The 18,638-nt window shown below is 42.7% G+C and overlaps 1 protein-coding gene across 2 annotated transcripts in view; it reads left to right on the plus strand.

The window, feature by feature from the left end:
* The first annotated feature begins 993 nt into the window (after positions 1 to 993).
* The window catches only part of RNF145 (ring finger protein 145), a 62,314-nt gene continuing 44,669 nt past the window's right edge, over positions 994 to 18,638 (plus strand). The window contains exons 1-2 of one of the 2 annotated variants that reach the window (XM_034778600.1): positions 994 to 1,195; positions 14,386 to 14,605. In XM_034778600.1, coding sequence (XP_034634491.1) covers positions 14,422 to 14,605 — 184 coding nt within the window. In that variant the 5' untranslated portion in view covers positions 994 to 1,195; positions 14,386 to 14,421. Of the gene's footprint in view, positions 1,196 to 2,363; positions 2,488 to 14,385; positions 14,606 to 18,638 lie in introns of those variants that run through there. The other variant, XM_034778601.1, reaches the window with a different exon arrangement.

Here is an 18,638-nt window from a genome sequence, read left to right on the forward strand (position 1 = left end):
AACAGATGTTGTGTGCTCTCTTAGGGTTAGTGAAGAGCTTGTGGCACTTTTGAAAAAGATGTGTTAGACTTTCCTGTGAGGAGAGCTAGAGGAAAAAAACAAAACAACCATATAATTGTCTGTCCCTAATTCCCCCTGTAATTTCCCTCAACTGCAATAGTCTTCACTTCCTGTCCTAAATCCTAGCTATTTGCTCCTAAACAGCAGCTCTGGTCCATCCTGGGGGTGGCTGCATTTCAGTGTTTGGTAACGTGATCACTACACAGCCCTGACCTACCGCTCCAGAGAGCTGCCATGGGCCATCAGTTACTATTTGGCAAGTGCGGGGTGAGCTGCAGGCACATGTGAAGCATTGAGATGTTAACACCCCCCCAACACACAGAGACACGGGGTCTAGGGTGACCAGACAGCAAGTGTGAAAAATTAGGACAGAGGTGGGGGATAATAGGAGCCTATATAAGAAAAAGACCCCAAAATCGGGACTGTCCCTATACAAATCAGGACATTTGGTCCCCCTAGCAGGGTCTCGCTCTGGCCAGAGCCGGGAGCAGTGGCTCTGTAACCATAAAACACCACTGGGGAGAGGGGGGGCTGGCGAGGGTGGCCTTTTGCCGTCCCGGGGCCAAATGCCCCAGAGGGGGAAATGCACGGGGGGGGGGCTTAGGGTGACCAGATGTCCTGATTTTATAGGGACAGTCCCGATCTTTGGGTCTTTTTCTTATATAGGCTCCTATTACCCCCCCACCCCACCCCGTCTGGATGTTTCACACGTGCTGTCTGGTCACCCTGGGGGGCTGTGGACATGGGGGGGGCAGGGGAGCCTCGTGCACGGCCCGGACAGGGGGGGGGGGGGGCGCTCGGGGCGCTGCGGCGCGTGCCGCCCGGCGGGGGAGGTGCCCGGGCTGCTGGGGGCGGGGCCGGGAGCGGCACTTTGTCCGGCGGGGCCGGGCGCATGCGCTGCCCGCGGGCGGGGCGGGGCCTGGAGCCGGGGCCGGGCGCAGCGGGGCCTGGCGCTCGCGCGCGCGGTCGGTCGGTCGGTCAGGGCGCCCGGAGCCGCGCGGGGAGGATGGTGCCGGCGGGAGACGCTCTGCCGCCGCCGTCCCCGCTGAGCGAGCGCAGGCCGGGCACCGAGCCGCGGCCCTGACCGAGACCCGCCGCCAGCCCGCCCGGGGAGGCGGAAACTGCGTCGGCCCAGGTAACTGGCCGCCCCCTGGGCCCCCCCCGCCCCAAATCCCTCCGAGCCCCCCCGCCCCGCCCCCCAACTCCCTGCGAGGGGCCCCCTCCCCAAATCCCTCCGGGGAGCCCCCGCCCCGCCTCCAATTCCCTGCGAGGGGCCCCTGAGCCCCCCCCGCCCCAACTTCCTCCGAGGGACCCCCGCCCCCAATTCCCTGCGAGGGGCCCCTGAGCCCCCCGCCCCCTTCCCAACTCCCTGCGAGGAGCCCCCTTGAACCCCCCACTCGTTCCACAAATACCCCCGCTTCTCCCCCAACCAGCCCCCTTAGCCCCCCCTCCCCGCCCGACTCCCCCAAATCCCCCCCGAGGGCCCCTCTGCACCCCCCCCACCAGCTCGCTCCCCGAATCCCCCACGGGGGGCCCCTCCGCCCCCGCCTCTCCCAATTCCCCTCCGAGGGGCCCCCTTGAACCCCACACTCTCTCCACAAATACCTCCACCCCCCCCACCAGCTCCCTCAGCCCCCCTCCCCAAATTCCCCCCGGCCCCAAGGGCCCCTCGAACCTCTGCCCCTCCCAAATTCCCCGAGGGCCCCCCTTACCCCCCAACCAGCCTTCTCCCCAAATCCCCCGCGAGGGGCCCCCTGCACCCCTCCCCGATCTCCCCACAAATACCTCCCGATCCCCCCCAAACCAGCCCCCTCCGCGACCCCCAATCCTCCGCCCCTCCACTTCGCCCCCCTTCTCTCCGCCCCAAATACCGCTACTCCACCCCAATTCTCCTCCTCCGCTGGGCCGCTGAACCGGGCTGCCCGCTCCCGGCTGCGGGGAATTCCCCGGCTCCTGCTCCCTGCCGGCGGCGCCTGGTTTGCAGCGAGCTGTGCCGGGGGTTACTGGAGTTCAAACCCAGCCGAGCTCCGCGGGGCCCGAGGAAAGGACGCGAGGGGCTTCGCAGCAGCATCAAAGATTCATGGGACACCTGGCCTTGCAGTCAGGGGCGAGCAGGCAATAGGTCCCTGCTTAGAAAGGCACTGGGATGGGGAGGCGGAATTGGGTTTACAAACAGAGAGTTGAACTGTGGGTCCAGAGCTTGACTCAACCCCACAGGATGAGCTGGTGCTGCAGTCGTGACCAAGGTTTATGGCTCCGTGGTAGAGGCTGCGGTGCTCTGGTTCCCTCTGTCTCTATTTACATTCTGGTCTTGCAGCCCGCAGAGAAGGAGTCAGGACTAAATATCTCTAACGCTTTTTTGAGGGCAGACGCTGGGAGTTTTTAAGGGTGAGAAACAGCCCCTACAGCAGACTTTGTGAAATTCAGGTAAGGAAGTGAGAAGGGGAGAGGCCCAGTTATTTTAAAAGCATGTGATGATGCTTATGTAAGAGACCTTCTCTTTCTCAGTCTGGTAACTTTCTCTGCCTTTATGGCTAATGTCACTTTAGCTATTTCTTCAAGATCTTCCTTCTCTCTTTACAATAAGGCTTGTGACATGGTTTTGTATCTCGAATTTTAGTGTACGATGGAGTATGGTTCCATGTGTTGTATGTGCCTTTGACATAGGGACTGTTATCCGAATGATGCCTCTCTTTCAGATAGAACAACATTTTGCAAGGGGGGAGAAGAGTATGTGTGAGAATAAGATGCAGGGAGGGGAGGTTTTTAAAGTTTAACAACAACAACAAAAAATTAGCACCCAAACCAAAATTGGTTTTGCCTACAAAAAGGAACTGTTTTGATTACAGTAATATGTGCAGTTGATTGTCAGTTAACCAGAAGACTTCTGGAAGACTTTTGACACACAACTGTAAGTGGTTTGTCTGCATGTGATATTTTAATTCAAAATATTTTTTTACTCTTTTAGTTAGGCTTTAAAAAACAGACAAAAATTAGGTGCTTCTGTGGTCCCGTGTGTGTGTGTGTACGCTCCTCTGTAGTTTTAATACAAAAATCTTCTCTCCCAGTTCATCTTCTGGACTACTGTGCTTAGATTTTTTTTTTTAAATTAAGTCCGTGTTAGACTGCAGTACATTTTTTTTATGTAATGTATCCTCTAGGTTTCAAACTGAAAAAACAGGCAACCATTCTGATTTTTGTTTGGTCACGTTGATGTGTAGTTTAGTAAAAACAAAGCTTTCATTAGGAATTCATTTTTTTCTCTTCTGTAAGACATTGCAGATACTAAATCATCGCAATCCATTATTGTGGCTGTCCATGCCAACTATTTTAAATAATCAGCTGCCTATGAAGGAGAGAAACTGCAGCTATGTCTTGGTTTTAGTTAACCTACTACTGTATATTGCAACATGCCAGGATTAACATGCTGTCTACAATAAACTGGAGTTAGCAGGGGTGGAAAATTTTCCTGTACCGAAGACATGCAGGAAGCTTTGTTTATTAATCCCTAAATTCATTAATTTTGTTGCATGATATAATGAGGCAAGGGTGGTCTTTGAGAGAGATTTTATGAAGCAGGATTGTGACCATTTTACAATACAGAACAATGGATGTTCTTCCTGGGTCCAAAATATAGTGGGCCGATGTTTATCTTGTTTACACCAGGTTCATGCTGTTGTAAATCCGTTGAAGTTACTACTAATTCTCTCAGACTGTGTTTGAGCAGACGCCAGGGACTCCTCTTTGTTGAAACTGATGGAAATAGATTATTGCCTCAGTTCTTCAGCAGCTTAAGTCTGTGGGACAGATTTTAAGAAAAAATGCACATAAAGCCAATAAAACAATAAATGGATTGGTATGTGTCTTTGAAATTGTCGTCTGCCTTATGCTTGGTATTGGCTTCTTAAAAAAAAAAAAAATAAAAAAAAAATCTCCATGCTGTTTACTAAACTGGAGACTGAAGACTCATTGCAATTGGTTCCCTTTTATGGAGACTGTAGGTAATTTCTATTTCAATCCACTAGAACACAGTTTTATATTTAAGTTTAAATTTAATAATGGACTTCATGTGCATTGTGCTTTTTTGGACCCAAGTACTACATAGAATGGCATTTTAACCATAAGTGCATATACCTTTTTTAACATGATGTTTGATGTGGTTATAAAAATTAAGCTAATGGGAATTATATGTTCTAGATACACTGTAAACACTCTACACATGCCATAGCTGCAACATACCAGTATCCCTTCCATTAACTTTTGTATGATTCCTTTTGCTTTTGGGTAAGTGATCTGCCTAAGTCACTCCCTTATGAATTTTTTTTTTAACTTTTGTCTTAGGCCCTGATTCTGCAAAGTCTTGTCTGCTTAACTTTACCTACGTCCCCCTGAAGTAAACAGCTACTTGCATTTTGTGAAATTAAGTATGCATATATTTTTTGCAGGATATGGTGTTCTTAGATTGTGGTATAATTGAACTCTGGATGTTTTTCACCATAAGAGAGATGTTTTTCAGCCCTCTGAAACATCCTACAGTACATCATCCCAGTATTTTCTTGTCAAAGTTTTGATGTGTTCAAATCTTGCGTTTCCGTGTCTTTTGAATATTTTTTTTCCCTAATGGCAGCAGCCATTCATTCTTCTTTGCTATCACGTAAATCTAGTTGTAGGGAAAAATTCAAGACTGTTTGACAGTCCTCTTTATTCACAGAACAGGAATTTCATAGGTACAAGCAGTGGAAGCTTCCTAAATGCCCAGTGTGCTTCAATGTTGACCTAGAGGAATCCTCTCTAAAGCCCTGTCCACGCTATATCTTCTAACTGATTGTGTAACCAATTACTGACCTGGCTAAATGTAGTTTGTGTCCACATACAAGTACTTAAAAGTAACAATGGTCAGTATCACCCTCTCACATAGTTGTGGTTCCTATAACAAGTTCAGCACACTGTTTCTTTGCAGGGTATTCAGGATACCCTCACTTGGCCCACTTACCCAGTTTGGCTGGTCCTCCTTCCTCCTAGCTTTTGGAGACAAGACATCCAATATTGCATTATCCCATATGCTGCTGTCCTTGCTCTGCAAGCATGTGCTCTGGGCACTCTTGTCACCTGCAGAGGCACTATAGGATAGCTGCCCCGCTTTTCCTAGAATACACTGATACAAACATAGTTAGGTGGACTCACAAATACAGTTGTGATGGCAAAAAAGCTGCTCTGTAAGCACAAACTGATTGACTAAGGTGACGAACCCTCTGGCTGGTTAGAAGATGTAGAGTTGGACAGGATCTAAGGGTGTTTCAGTCTCCATGTCAATTCACTCTTTGGCATTTCTGCTGAAATGTTCACATAGAGATGCAATTTGTTATGGCATTGTTAAAGATGTGCTCTCCTGTCTTCAGAAAACTGGACCGAAACCACCAACTAATTTCACACAGTTCACAAAACCGGCAGCCACTCTTACCTTATCTGGAGTTGAACTGGTGAGATATAAATGAAAGGTTCTGTATTTCTTTCATTCCCTGGCTGATCAGGTTCTATTTTGATTTGTTTACCCCCTTTCTTTCAACAAACTTTAGCCAGAGTTCAGTCTTCTTGGGAGGCAGGTTTTTGCCTATTTGGGTGTAAAGAATAGACAAGGCGTATCATATTTTACAGTCTGCCTTTAAAGAATACAGCTGCTGTGGAACAATTAGGTGCTTTGGTTGGCACTGTAGGAATATAGAGGATGACACATTCTTTGCCCCTTATTATTTATAACCTAAATCAAATACAGACAATGCATTACAGGCCAAACTGGCCCCTGCAAACTTACACACACATCTGAGGCACCATGAGTAATCTGGTTTACTTCAATGGGACTAAGTAAAGTTTTTAAAGTTAGGCACATGTATATGTTTTGGCAGGATTGGTGCCAAAGTAGATGGGAGGTATCAAAGACATATGTTGCACTCTTACTGTGTGTGTGTGTGTGTGTGTGTGTGTGTGTGTGTGTGTGTGTGTGTACACATAACAGTACATGGGTTACTGATAGGGGAGTGGAAGAAATTAACTAAAATCTTAAAAATTTTACAGTTATAGATGGTAAAGTCTAATCTCCCTGCACGTGGAATTTTCCCATATGCCTCCGGGAGTTAATGGAAGTTAGGAATGTAAAACCTCTACATTTCAAGATTATAGTAAACATCTCTCTAGGCACTTGGCTCACCACTCTTCTGATTATGCTAATAAGGTAAACTCACATTTACTCTCACCCTTCCCAGTAGTTCATTCCATAATATGTAGGGATGATCCACTCTTTTGAGACCCTTTGGCAGAAAAGCATGTATGTTGAGTGCTTGTGTGTAGCTTGAATTAAATAATTAACCACAATGGCCTCTATTCACATTTGTTTTTAATTTTGGGTGGGTTATTGGACCCTGAATGTTTTGCTTTTAATTTAACAATTCACTTGCTTTTTAGGGGAAAATAAACACCTCTGTTCACTTGATCTTGTCAGTGCTCTAACAATTCTTTTTATTGCACCACATAGAAAAAAATACTGTGTATGCTCAGTAACTTCTTGTTCAAATAGCAAAAATGCTATGTCTGCTTGCTGTACTGCCTCCTTGTAAAACTCTTAGAATTTAGTGTTCAAATTCAGTCTTGATATGATTTGAAATGGCTGAGCTCCTATAGCAAACCACGAAAACTGGGTTTTAGTGGAAGTACTGACAAGTCCCTAATTATAGTGTTACAGTGCATAATACTCATTTTCCATTCACTGCTTTAGTATAGTTATCTGCAAGTCTGCACCATAGCCAGCTTCTCTTTGCAAAAATATTAGTATGTTGTCGTTGGCAGGCCGAGAACATAGCCTCACTTAAAAATTACATGTCATTCATACATTTTGTACTTCCCTTGCTGCCCTCTGCCACTGAGCTGGGGCAGGAAGAAAAGAGTTTAATGAAAGCTGCTGGATCATCAGTCCCCAACCCAAAATATTGGACTTCTCTGTGGACTTGTATCAGCATTGGATTTTTTCTGTGTATTTGGCACATAACATTGTCCCTCCATTCTGTCTTGTTCTTGTATATTTCAACACTGTGCCAGTTTACAAGAATCCAACTCTCTGAAGAACTCAGAATTGTTTTATATTTCAAATCTCCTGCTCCCAAGAACAGAGCAGACATGCATAACACAGGGACACTGAGATGTGCACGCACTCAGAGCACAGCTGGTGGGTCTAATTTTAGGCTTACCAGCCTTGACATTGAATCTTTTAATAGTTCTTAGTCAAAACAGTCTCTGATGCAGCTAGGTGTTCTGTTTTAAATAAATGTTTAACCAAGTTTAGTTTATTCAAAAAAATCAAAGCTTTGCATAGCAATAATCTTATAAAATGTTTGTTTTTTCCTCAGTGTAAGTGGAGCCTATGGACCAAATTCTGCTCTTACACCCATGAATCCAAAATCAGTAGGGTGTCACAGGTATTGGAGCAGAATTTGGACCTAGATCTGTTTTCAGTTTCTTGCAGATTTCTCCAAACTTCTCAAGACATGAACTTGTGAGGTGCTGAGTACCTTTTCTGCCCATAGTAGCCAGTCGGAGACTGGAGCGCAGACGTGTTGCAGGATGGGGCCCTTAGTGAAGGATTTTCAAAAACACTAGGAATTGGACTAACTGCTCTCACTGAAGTCAGTGGTATTTTTTACCATTGTCTTCAGTGGGTGCAGTTAAGCCAGCACTGAGTTTTGAAAATATTCCACCTTTAGTATGTTTCTGTAACTACTCACTAAGCATTGTATTTAGGGCTTATCTACACAAAGAAATGGTACTGGGTTAGCTTAAATGTGCTTAATTAAACTGGTGTAAATTTTGGGTATGTGGACTCCTATATTGTTTTAAAACTGGTTATATTGATTTAGGTCGTGCCTGTAAATTTATTGATACAAGCTAATGTAAGCCAGATTTAAACCTATGAGTACATGCATGCAGATTGCAGCTTTGTGTGTAGACAAAGCCTTAGAAATAAATCTCCTATTCAAGGGAAAGTTGTAAGCTTTTTGTCAGTTTTTAATCAAAAGTTTTCTGGTATTCTTTTCAGCAGCATTTTATCTATTCTGAAATTGGCATGACCTGCACTTGTAATAAATGCACTGGCCTTGTTTTTCAAGTTAGGCTCTTCAGTCAACTTTTGGCCGCTTAGGGTATGTCTACACTACAGCTGAGAGTGAACCTCACAGCCCAGGTAGACACTCATGTTAAAAACATCTGGATGTTCCAGCTAGACACCCAAGCTCCAACCTAGGACGTAGGGTGGGTTTGAGGTCACATGGCTAGCTGGAGCCTCCACCAATGCCACAACACAGCTATTGTTAGCATGCTCACTCCCCACTGAAGGGTAGATGTACCCTTAAATGAGTGGCCTGGTTTTTCAGAAGAGGTGAGCATCCAGCTGCTCATAGTGACTTTTTTTTCTAAGCATATAAAGATTTAATGTTTTTTGCCCAATCAAAATAATGTATTTTAAGATCTTTTACAACATAACAAGAGCTTAGAATAATCGACTTTGCTCACATGTAGCACATCATATTGAAACTTGGCAGCAGTTGCATTTTAGGCCTTAACGCTTGCAGATTTCTAGTGGACATAATTTAAAAGGGTGTCTCATGAATATTGGATGGTTTGTTATGTAGTCTTCTCTTTCACCAACAGAAGCTGGTCTAATAAAATATATTACCTCACCCACCTTGTCTCTTGTTATGCAGTGACAAGACTTGCTATGATTTTCCAGTGTAGCCACTTTCTGTAATATATTGCCTATCAGTTGCACCTTGTTAAGGTTGTCAACGTTGTTTTTAAAACTAGGCTTAGAAATTTTAAACTATACCCTTAAATAAGACACACATACAGTAGAACCTCAGTTACAAACAGCTCTGGAATGGAGGTTGTTCATAACTCTGAATAAAATGTTATGGTTCTCTCAAAAGTTTACAACTGAACATTAACTTAATACAGTTTTGAAACTACTATGCAGAAGACAAATGCTACTTTCCCTTTATATTTTTAGCAGTTTACATTTAACACAGTATTGTACTATATATAATACATATATATGTTTGTGTCTGCTGCTGCTTGGTTGCATACTTCTGGTTCCAAATTAGGTGCGTGGTTGAGTGGTCAGTTTGTAACTCTGGTGTTCGTAACTCTGAGCTTCTACTATATAGTTCACTTTTCTTAAGCTCCCAAGTACACCTCTATACCGATATAACGCGACCCCGATGTAACATGAATTCGGATATAACGCAGTAAAGCAGTGCTCCGGGGGGCGCGGGGCTGCACACTCCGGTGGATCAAAGCAAGTTCAATATAATGTGGTTTCACCTATAACACGGTAAGATTTTTTTGGCTCCTGAGGACAGCGTTATATCGGGGTAGAGGTGTATAGGTTTGTGAATTTGGAAGGGAAAAGCAAGCTTGCCCAAATTTTCCCAATTAACTTAATTATTCATGGCCCCATTTAGCACTCTGTGTTTGGGAAAGCAGGTAAGTTCTGCTTGAGTTTGTGGTGTGTAAGGAGTACTGAATAGGGCCCTTAAATAGAAACTTAACTTTTTTTGTTCTGCATATGTAGATGTTGTGCCATACAGCTGATTGGTCACATAGGACTCTTGGATATGTAAGAGCTTTTTAATCAAGTCCATGTGTCAGCCTAGGTGTACTTTTTTTTTTTTTTTTTTTAAAACAACAAATAGTACAAACTTGTAGATCTCCATGGTTGTCAAGCTGTACCTTAAATGCTTTTTAAAAATTGCAAAATGCATAGACAGTTTGCTCTCCCCTCCTCCCCCCCAAGGATTGGTGAATTTATGTATTTGGAAAAAACAAGACTTGAAAAAAGCTACTTAAAATTCATAGTACCTTTAACTTTTTTTCACATAAGCTCTTAAACTATATTTATCTTGACTTTCTTTCTGAGTATAGGCTTGCAATTTCAAATCAATCTGACTAAAATTTTCTTCTATATATTCAGCCTGCATCCAAAATTTTCTTTAAAATACTATTTTAATACATAAACCCTTTTTAATTTATACCACAGCAAAAATATATGTACCGTATATACTCAGTCATTAGCCTGTTCATTTATAAGCTGACCCCCCAAGATGGTTAGGTAAAAATAGCAAAAACTGTATGATCCTTTCATAAGCCGACCCTATATTTCAGGGGTTGGCAAACTTTGGCTCCTGGCCTGTTAGGGTTATCCACTAGTGGGCCTGGATGTTTTGTTTACCTGGAGCATCTACAGGCACGGAGCCCCTCAGCTCCCTGTGGCTGCGGTTCGCCGTTCCCAGCCAATGGGAGCTGCGGGAAGTGGCGCCACTACCCGCAGTTCCCATTGGCTGGGAACGGTAAACCGTGGCCAATAGGAGCGGAGGGGCTCCGTGCCTGTAGATGCTCCAGGTAAACAAAACGACAATGTATTAGATATTCAATTCAATGATTCTATAGAGATTAAAATGATCAACTTTTGATGCCGACCCCTGCTCTTTGATGTGTCACTGTTTTACCAAAAATATTCGGCTTATGAACGAGTATATAAAGTAAATTATTTGCAGGGGTGTTTTGTGCGGTCAGAACAGTGTTTTAGTGGCTTGGGCAGTGGTTTTGCTTATTCATATTTTAGGATGCTTATGATATTGTTTTGACTGGTTTTTTTAATTCTTCTTACATGCTATTGTGTAATGCTTCTTAGAAAGATATTGTATGGGAAGTATGGTGGTTACTGTGTTTGTATGAGGTGGCAAGGTGTGCTGTTTCGAGTTTACAGTTCTGTTAAAATAGTGGTAAGGGTTGGAACTGTGTACAAAAATCAGTCTGAATTTATAAAATTGAAAAAGCCCTACAACCCATGATTTACTGAGATCAGACTGATAGGGCCCCTTTATAAATTTGTTAGGACTACTTGGTTTTGGCCTTTTTTTTTTTTTTTAATCTTTTTATCAAGTGCTATATAAAAATAATTACACTTCTTCCTGAGAGTTATGGAAGGTGCGCTACCATTTGTGGACAGTATTGGCCTCTGATTGCTTTAACTCTTCTAGAGCTGAAAACACTTTGTGTCCCTATGCCTTGTGCAAGTCTTACTGCACCCTTCCCTCCCACCTGCAAAACTTGACCACGAATTATGATTTTTTTTTTTACAGCATCTTATCTTTGAGGGCTTATGTGAGACTTAGGCCAGGTCTAAACTACTGCTGCTGGTCGATCTAAACTACGCAATTTGAGTTACGTTAGTAGCATAACTCAAGTGAACGTAGCTTAGATCTACTTACTGCAGGGTCTGCACTACGTGATGTCGACTGGAGACACTCTCCCGCTAACATTGCTTCTGCCTCTTGTTGAGGTGGAGTACAGAAATCAATGGGAGAGCACTTTCCCATTGATTTAGCATGTCTTCACTAGACCCACTAACTCAATGCCGCTGCATCCCTTGCAGCAGCTCCGATTTAGCTCCGTAGTGAAGATAAGCTCTTAAAGTGGTGCATATCCCTTGTGCCATTCTCTGCACAAAGGTTAATGTCGTCCAGTATGATGGCACTGAAATGTAATTCCAGTATTTTAAAACATTTTTTTTAATTTAAACTTCTGCATTTCATAGCCAACCAGTTGTGGTGAGCATTGTGAGTAAAAAATAAAACCTAATTTTGCAATGAGCAGCATCCCAAAGTAAGGTACTGTAAACCATTTTCCATCTTGCTCTGATTACAGTTTAACAATATTAGAAGAACATTAATATTTCAGCAGAATAGTCTGGTTTAGTTTTGTGCTGGGCTTCCATATTGCCGTGGTACAAATGATTTTACTATTTTTATAGCCAGTCATGGTAGTCTCAAAAATACCAATAGTAATTGCACTTAGTTTTGAAATGCATTTCACAGCTATTTCAAAGTGAAATGCATCTTTTGCCTTTGCAAATTGTTCGACTGTTGGACAGAGTACAGTTCTTCTGAAATGTTCCTCTGATATTTGGGACATTCAGCCCTTTGAGCCTGGTTTGGGACATAGATCTCCAAGGGTGATAGCTTCCACTTGCTTAAACAGTTTCCCACTGCTGGGTTTGAAATCACAGCTGCTCATGTTGCATCATCTCTCCACAGGCCCTGTTCTCTCTCTGTCTCTCTCACACCACCTCACTTCATAAACAATGACTTGGTTATAAAGGTTCCTCAACTAGCAGTTGAGCCTGAAAACAACAAAATTGGAAAATTCTTCACACAGATGCCTGAAAAAATTTCGTAATTTTAGCCTCCCCTTCTAGTCTGCTTCTCCCAGCACCTCTCCAAATCCACTCACTTGAAAACGGGTCCAGGGTGGGAGTGAACTGAAAATGGTTATTGATTTGCTGGTGATCTGTGTGAAATGCATTGCCTTATTGCCATTCCTACAGTGGACAGGTGTCATCCTCATGAAAACCATTACAATTGGCACCAGCTAAAAGTCTTAGCTGAAGGCCATGGGCTGAATGTGCATGGAGACTAAACCTATTCTTAATATGGTCTTTCCAGTTTGATGGAGGTACATTAACAGGTTGCTGTGGAGACACTTGTACTGTGTCTTTTCTATAGCTAAACAAAACCCTCCACTGCTATCAATCTAGCCCAGTTCATGAGCAACTAATTCACTTTACAAACAAACCAAACCCTAATTCCAGAGTACTACTGTAATGGGCCATTGTAGTGAATTACATTAATATAATCAGGATGGAGCTGCTTTACTGATTTTTAATCTAAAAGAAATGATGTTTGCATAAATATATACAAACAGAGGTCAACGAATGCCACAAATAATAAAAGCAAGATTAGATTTTTAAAGTTATTTCAAGCCACTGGGAGGAAACAAACCTAAAATGTCATGATTGTAAAATGCAATGTTGTAGCCGTGTCACTCCCGGGATATTAGAGAGACAATGCATGTGAGATAATATCTTTTATTCTCTCTCTCACCACCCTGTGTCTCTTACAATTATGGAGAGAAGGTGGGTGAGGTAATATCTTTTATTGGACCAACTTCTTTGGTGAGAGAGACAAGCTTTTGAGCTATGCAGAGCTTTTCTTCAGGTCTGGGAAAGGTTCTATGAACCCTGGTCTACACTACAGCACACCTAACTAAGCTCTCTTGGCATAATAAAACCACTTCTGCAAGCGGCACATGTCTGCACCAGGAGGTAGATCGGTAACTGCTCCACTCAAGGGATTGGATTTTCTACACCTCTGCATAACATAGTTATACCAACCTAAGTCTGCAGTGTAGACCTGGCCTGAGCCTATGTTCACACAAGCACTTCTGTTGGTGTAACTTATGTCACTGGGGGGGGTGGCTTATTCACACTCCTGAGTGACAGAAAATATTCCAACATAAGCTGTAATGTAGACATTGCGGCGTAGACCCGGCCTCAGGCTGACTTATGTTGGTATAACTGTGTTGCTCAGGATTGTAGAAAATCCACAGCCTTAAGCGAAGCAGTTACACCCAGTGTAGACAGTATTGTGTCAACGACAGGGCTTCTCCCATCTACGTTGCTTTGCTACCGCCTCTCAAGGAGGTGGATTAACTACACCAAGGGGGAGAAGTTCTCCTGTCAACATAGTAGTGTCTTCACTGAAGTACTACAGTGGTGCTGCTGCTGCAACATTTTAAGTGTGGACCTGCCCTGATTTTCTTTCCCAGACCTGAAGAAAAGCTCTGTGTAGCTTGAAAGTTTGCCTCTCTCACCAGCATAAATTGGGTCAATACAAGATACTCACTCACCTTGTCTCTCTAATATCCAGGGACCAACATGGCTACACCACCACCTAAAAGGTTATTGTAAAAAGTTGTTTCAAAAACAGCTTACTTTGTTAATGCTTAACACTTTAAAAAACTATTTTTACTTGGCATCTATTTCAAAAGCTGCTTCATCTGAGAAGGCTATGGAGAGAGATTTCAAGTTAATCTGGGAATTACCAAATGGGCTCTCTAGATTTTTTTTTTTCTTCTGCTCTTTGTGGGCTCTAAAACCCAAGTATGTTTACTAATGAGAGTTTTCACAACACATTTTCAAAATGGAAGAGCATTGTCCAGAAAAAATAATAAAAGCACAGTAAGTCCTTATGGAAAATAGCTAGCAAAGCTCCTCTTAATATAGCAAAAAAGCAAAAGCTATGCTGTGTGGATTTTTGAGTTTAGCTCAATTGATTCATTTACTGATCGATGGCCCCACAGTGTTCTCCATTCATACATTCATGATGCCCAATGGCTGGCTGTACAGTGAGATTGATTTGATGACTTTTATCTGTCTTGTGCTAGTTACAGTCTGCTGCAAGTTCACTGAAAAGGAACAGAATGGCTGCGAAGGAGAAGTTGGAGGCAGTGTTAAATGTGGCCCTGAGGGTCCCAAGCATCATGCTCCTGGATGTTTTGTACAGATGGGATGTCAGCTCCTTCTTCCAGCAGATCCAAAGAAGTAGCCTCAACAACAATCCCCTTTTCCAGTACAAGTACTTGGCCCTCAACATGCACTATGTGGGTAAGTCTGTACACCTCACGGAGATCATATCGTTTCAAATTAATATTTTTGCTGCGAGAATTTTAAGAATGCAGTAAAATAACAATAGTATATTTTGGCTGCAACATCTCTTTTGGTCTGTCTAATAAAATGGTGATGTTTATCCTAGGAGTACAGCGATCCCTTTCTAGAATCTCCTAGTGAATTATCAGAGGTTTATTGCATAGCCTCAAAAGGAATTTAATGGACATCACATATGAGTTGGGTGAAATGCTACTAATGCACAGGAAGAACAGAGTACCGGAATGGGGATGGGTTTTATCAGGTACTGCTGTGCATCTGACAGATGAACAGGAGAGAGAGAGGATGGTTAATTATGATGTAAAAATTAACCTAGTTGCTTGGAGCTAAATAAAAGACTAGAAAGAAGGAAATAAGCTGCTGCCTCTGAACTATGGCCTGCAGCTTGACAAAAGCCAGCTTTCAAACTCTATTACTTGAACTCAGTACCGATATGGCACTTTGGGTTCAACTCTTAAGCCTTCAAAATAGTACAAGCACCAACAGTGGATTGGAATGTGACAGAATTTCTGGATAAATTACTCCCAACTCAGGGAACTGGAAGCAGAAACTCACATGCCAGAGGCCTGTTTTTGGGAAGATGGAAGGACCCTGGTTCTGGGACCAACTCTGAAGGGGGGCGTGTGTGTGTGATTGGCTACAGTATGTGGATGAATTACAGATTGGTTCCCCATTGTTGCATTTGAACTCCTGTGAAACTCAGATGATAACTTTGCGGGGGGATTAGTATGTAACGGGAGGTAGCTCAGTGGTTTGAGCATTGGCCCGCTAAACCCAGCGTTGTGAGTTCAATCCTTCAGGGGGCCACTTAGGGATCTGGGGCAAAATCAGTACTTGGTCCTGCTAGTGATGGCAGGGGGCTGGACTCGATGACCTTTCGGGGTCCCTTCCAGCTTTATGAGATAGGTAGGGGGTGTGTATGTGTAATATATATATTATTGATTTATTTATTTTAACTTGCTATGTTTGTAATGCTGTTTTGTAGTCATTGGCCTAGAGAGGATAAAGAGAATCTGCAGCTGTAGCCGCTGTGGGAAATATCCTTTAGCTCAGCTAGATGAAGGCCTGTGTTTTTGGAGCAGTAAAACAACTAGGTTTTTAATCCCTGCTCCGTAGGTGTAAGCAAGTGATTTTTATCTATTACATTTTTGCCTGATTACAAATGAAAATATTTTCTATGGCCCATTGTTTACTGATTTAATGTGAGTCTTGTGGAGAATTGCAGGAATATACCTGCTGCTCTTTAATGGAAAACTGCCAGGAGTAGTAGCTGCCTTTCAGGATGAGAGGTAGGTTGGGGTGGGAACAATGGGGTAGTACCTGTAGTACCTGCTTGACAGTCCCTTAAATAACTACCGGATACTTAATGCATATGGTGGTGGTTGTGCAAATAAACGTTCACTTGTGACGAATATTTTCAGGAATTTTAGTTCACAAAATCAGTTCGTAATATAAAAGCAGCTGCAGAATAAGTTAATTTTTAGAGAAATATGCTTAATGATATCTTATCTCTGAAACAGCTTTTCTTTAATGGTCATTTGCTACAGTGTTACTCAGTTGGGTGCCTATTTAAGTACTGGAATGATGGCATCTCACTTTTCTTTCCCTTTTTGCCTTCTCTTCATCCTCCTTGCTTCTTTCTACAGCAATAATTTCACTTCTTTCTTTTAAAATATTGAGTCTTTATGCTGTTACTGCTCCAATTTGTAATTGTTGCTCTGGGAGGAATTCTATGACTTTTTTTTTTTTTTTACACAAATTTGCACTTGTTTAGCTAAAATCGGTTTTTAATCTGGTTTATATATGTAGAAAACCCTGTGGATACTTTTAAATTGCTATAACTTTGGCTTATATTGATTTATCTTAAATTGACCCCTTGCTGATTTAAACTAAATCAGTTTACCGTGGTTAAATTGGTTTCTGTCCACACAGGGTGGTTTGTTTGTTTGTTTGTTTTTTGCACTGATTTAGTTAAATCAGTTTAAAAACACACCTTTACCTAAGCCAGTGCAACTTTCTGTAAACCACAGAGGAGGATGAGGTAAACAAAATCCTTTGCCTCCCAATTTGGGAGTGGGGAGAGGAGGGCGATTTCAAATCTACGTGGGAAAGATATCTATCAATGAAGGGCTTGATTAGCATAGCAACTTGCTGTAAGCACGTTTCAAAAAAATCCACTTTTAAAATTTGGATATAAAAATGTGTCAGTTGGCTAAGCCCCTGGTCACATTTACAGCAGCAAAAGCAGGATATGAAAAAATATTGCTGCCATTTGTTGGCAATATTAGGCGGTCACTGAATTAATTCCCACTGACACAATAGGGCAAAGGCTCAGACACACCCAATTTCCTGACCAGAACTAGGCACCCCTCATATGCCAATCCACCTCAGGCAAATGCTTGGGTGAATGTTGAGATTTAGAATGCTTTGAAGGTCAGCAAACTTTGGCAGACTTAACAACTTCCGGCGTTGAGGATCCTACACAGGAAATGTTATCTGCAGAGCTCAGATGTAGGGATTGTTAATAGGAGCTTCTTGGCTGTTAACTGTACTCCCCATTTCTAATTCAAAATGGACTGAAATACAATACAAGCTCCCAAACCCAGAAACAGATCTGTTTTGAGGTTCTTAGATGGTTGGTTGTACTGCAGTAGTGATTCACCCCACCCACCCCAAGCCATTAGTCCTAGGAATTAAACCAAAGCCTATGGCATATAGCTAACCCTGCAGGCTGGCTCTTCCCCCTCACATTCTTTCATTTAAAAAAAAGGGGGGGGGGCAGATTTGTACAAGAAAAATTATCTGCTCCTGACAACAATTTTTAAACACCAGTTGAGCTGTACATAGTTTAACTGTAAGTATAGACTAGGACAACAGCAGACAAACATTTCCAGATAGAAACATCAAGCTTAAGCAGACACATTTTGTTGTTGTTCTGATTTTGTTACCTGCTTTAAAAAAAAAAAAAAAAAAAAAAAAAAAAGCTTTTCACTAAAGTGTCCAGTTCCTGTCTCTGAAGGTCCACCAGAGATTCCAGCCGCGCTGCTGAGGTATACAAAGACAACGAGTACTGGGCTGAACATTTTCGGGTTTTATAATCTCTAGTGCATGTGTATATGTATTTATTTCTGCCCTTAGAATCATATGACTGGAAGGGACCTCAAGAGGTCATCCAGTCCAGTCCCCTGGACTCAAGGCAGGACTAAGTATTATCTAGACCATCCCTGTTAGGTGTTTGTCAAACCTGCTCTTAAAAATCTTCTATGGAGGTTGTGGAATCCCCATCATTAGCATTTTATTCCCTTGTTTAAACAGCCTGACAGCAAGTTTTTCCTGATGTCCAACCTAAACCACCCTTGCTGCAACAATTTAAGCCCATTGCCACTTATCCTATCGTCGGAGGTTAAGGAGAACAACTTTTCTCCCTCTTCCTTGTAACAACCTTTTATGTACTTGAAGACTGTTATCATGTCCCCTCTGTCTTCTCCAGACTAAACAAATCCAGTTTTTTCAATCTTCCCTCATAGGTCATGTTCTCTAGACCTCTAATCATTTTTGTTGCTCTTCTCTGGATTTTCTCCAATTTGTCCACATCTTCCCTGAAATATGGTGCTCAGAACTGGACACAATACTCCAGTTGAAGCCTAATCAGCGCAGATTAGAGCGGAAGAATTACTTCGTGTCTTGCTTACAACACTCCTGCTAATACATTCCAGAATGTTTTTTTGCAACAGTGCTATACTGTTGACTCATATTTAGCTTGTGATCCACTGTGACCCCAGATCCCTTTCTGCAATACTCCTTCCTAGCCAGTCATTTCCCATTGTGTGTGTGTAACTGATTGTTCCTTTCTAAGTGGAGTACTTTGCATATGTCCTTATTACATTTCATCTTATTTACTTCTGACAGTTTGTTCAGATAACTTTGAATTTTCATCCTATCCTCCAAAGCACTTGCAACTCCTCCCATCCTG

This window comes from Trachemys scripta, chromosome 8 (assembly GCF_013100865.1).
Source record: "Trachemys scripta elegans isolate TJP31775 chromosome 8, CAS_Tse_1.0, whole genome shotgun sequence".
Classification (NCBI taxonomy): Eukaryota; Metazoa; Chordata; order Testudines; family Emydidae; genus Trachemys; species Trachemys scripta.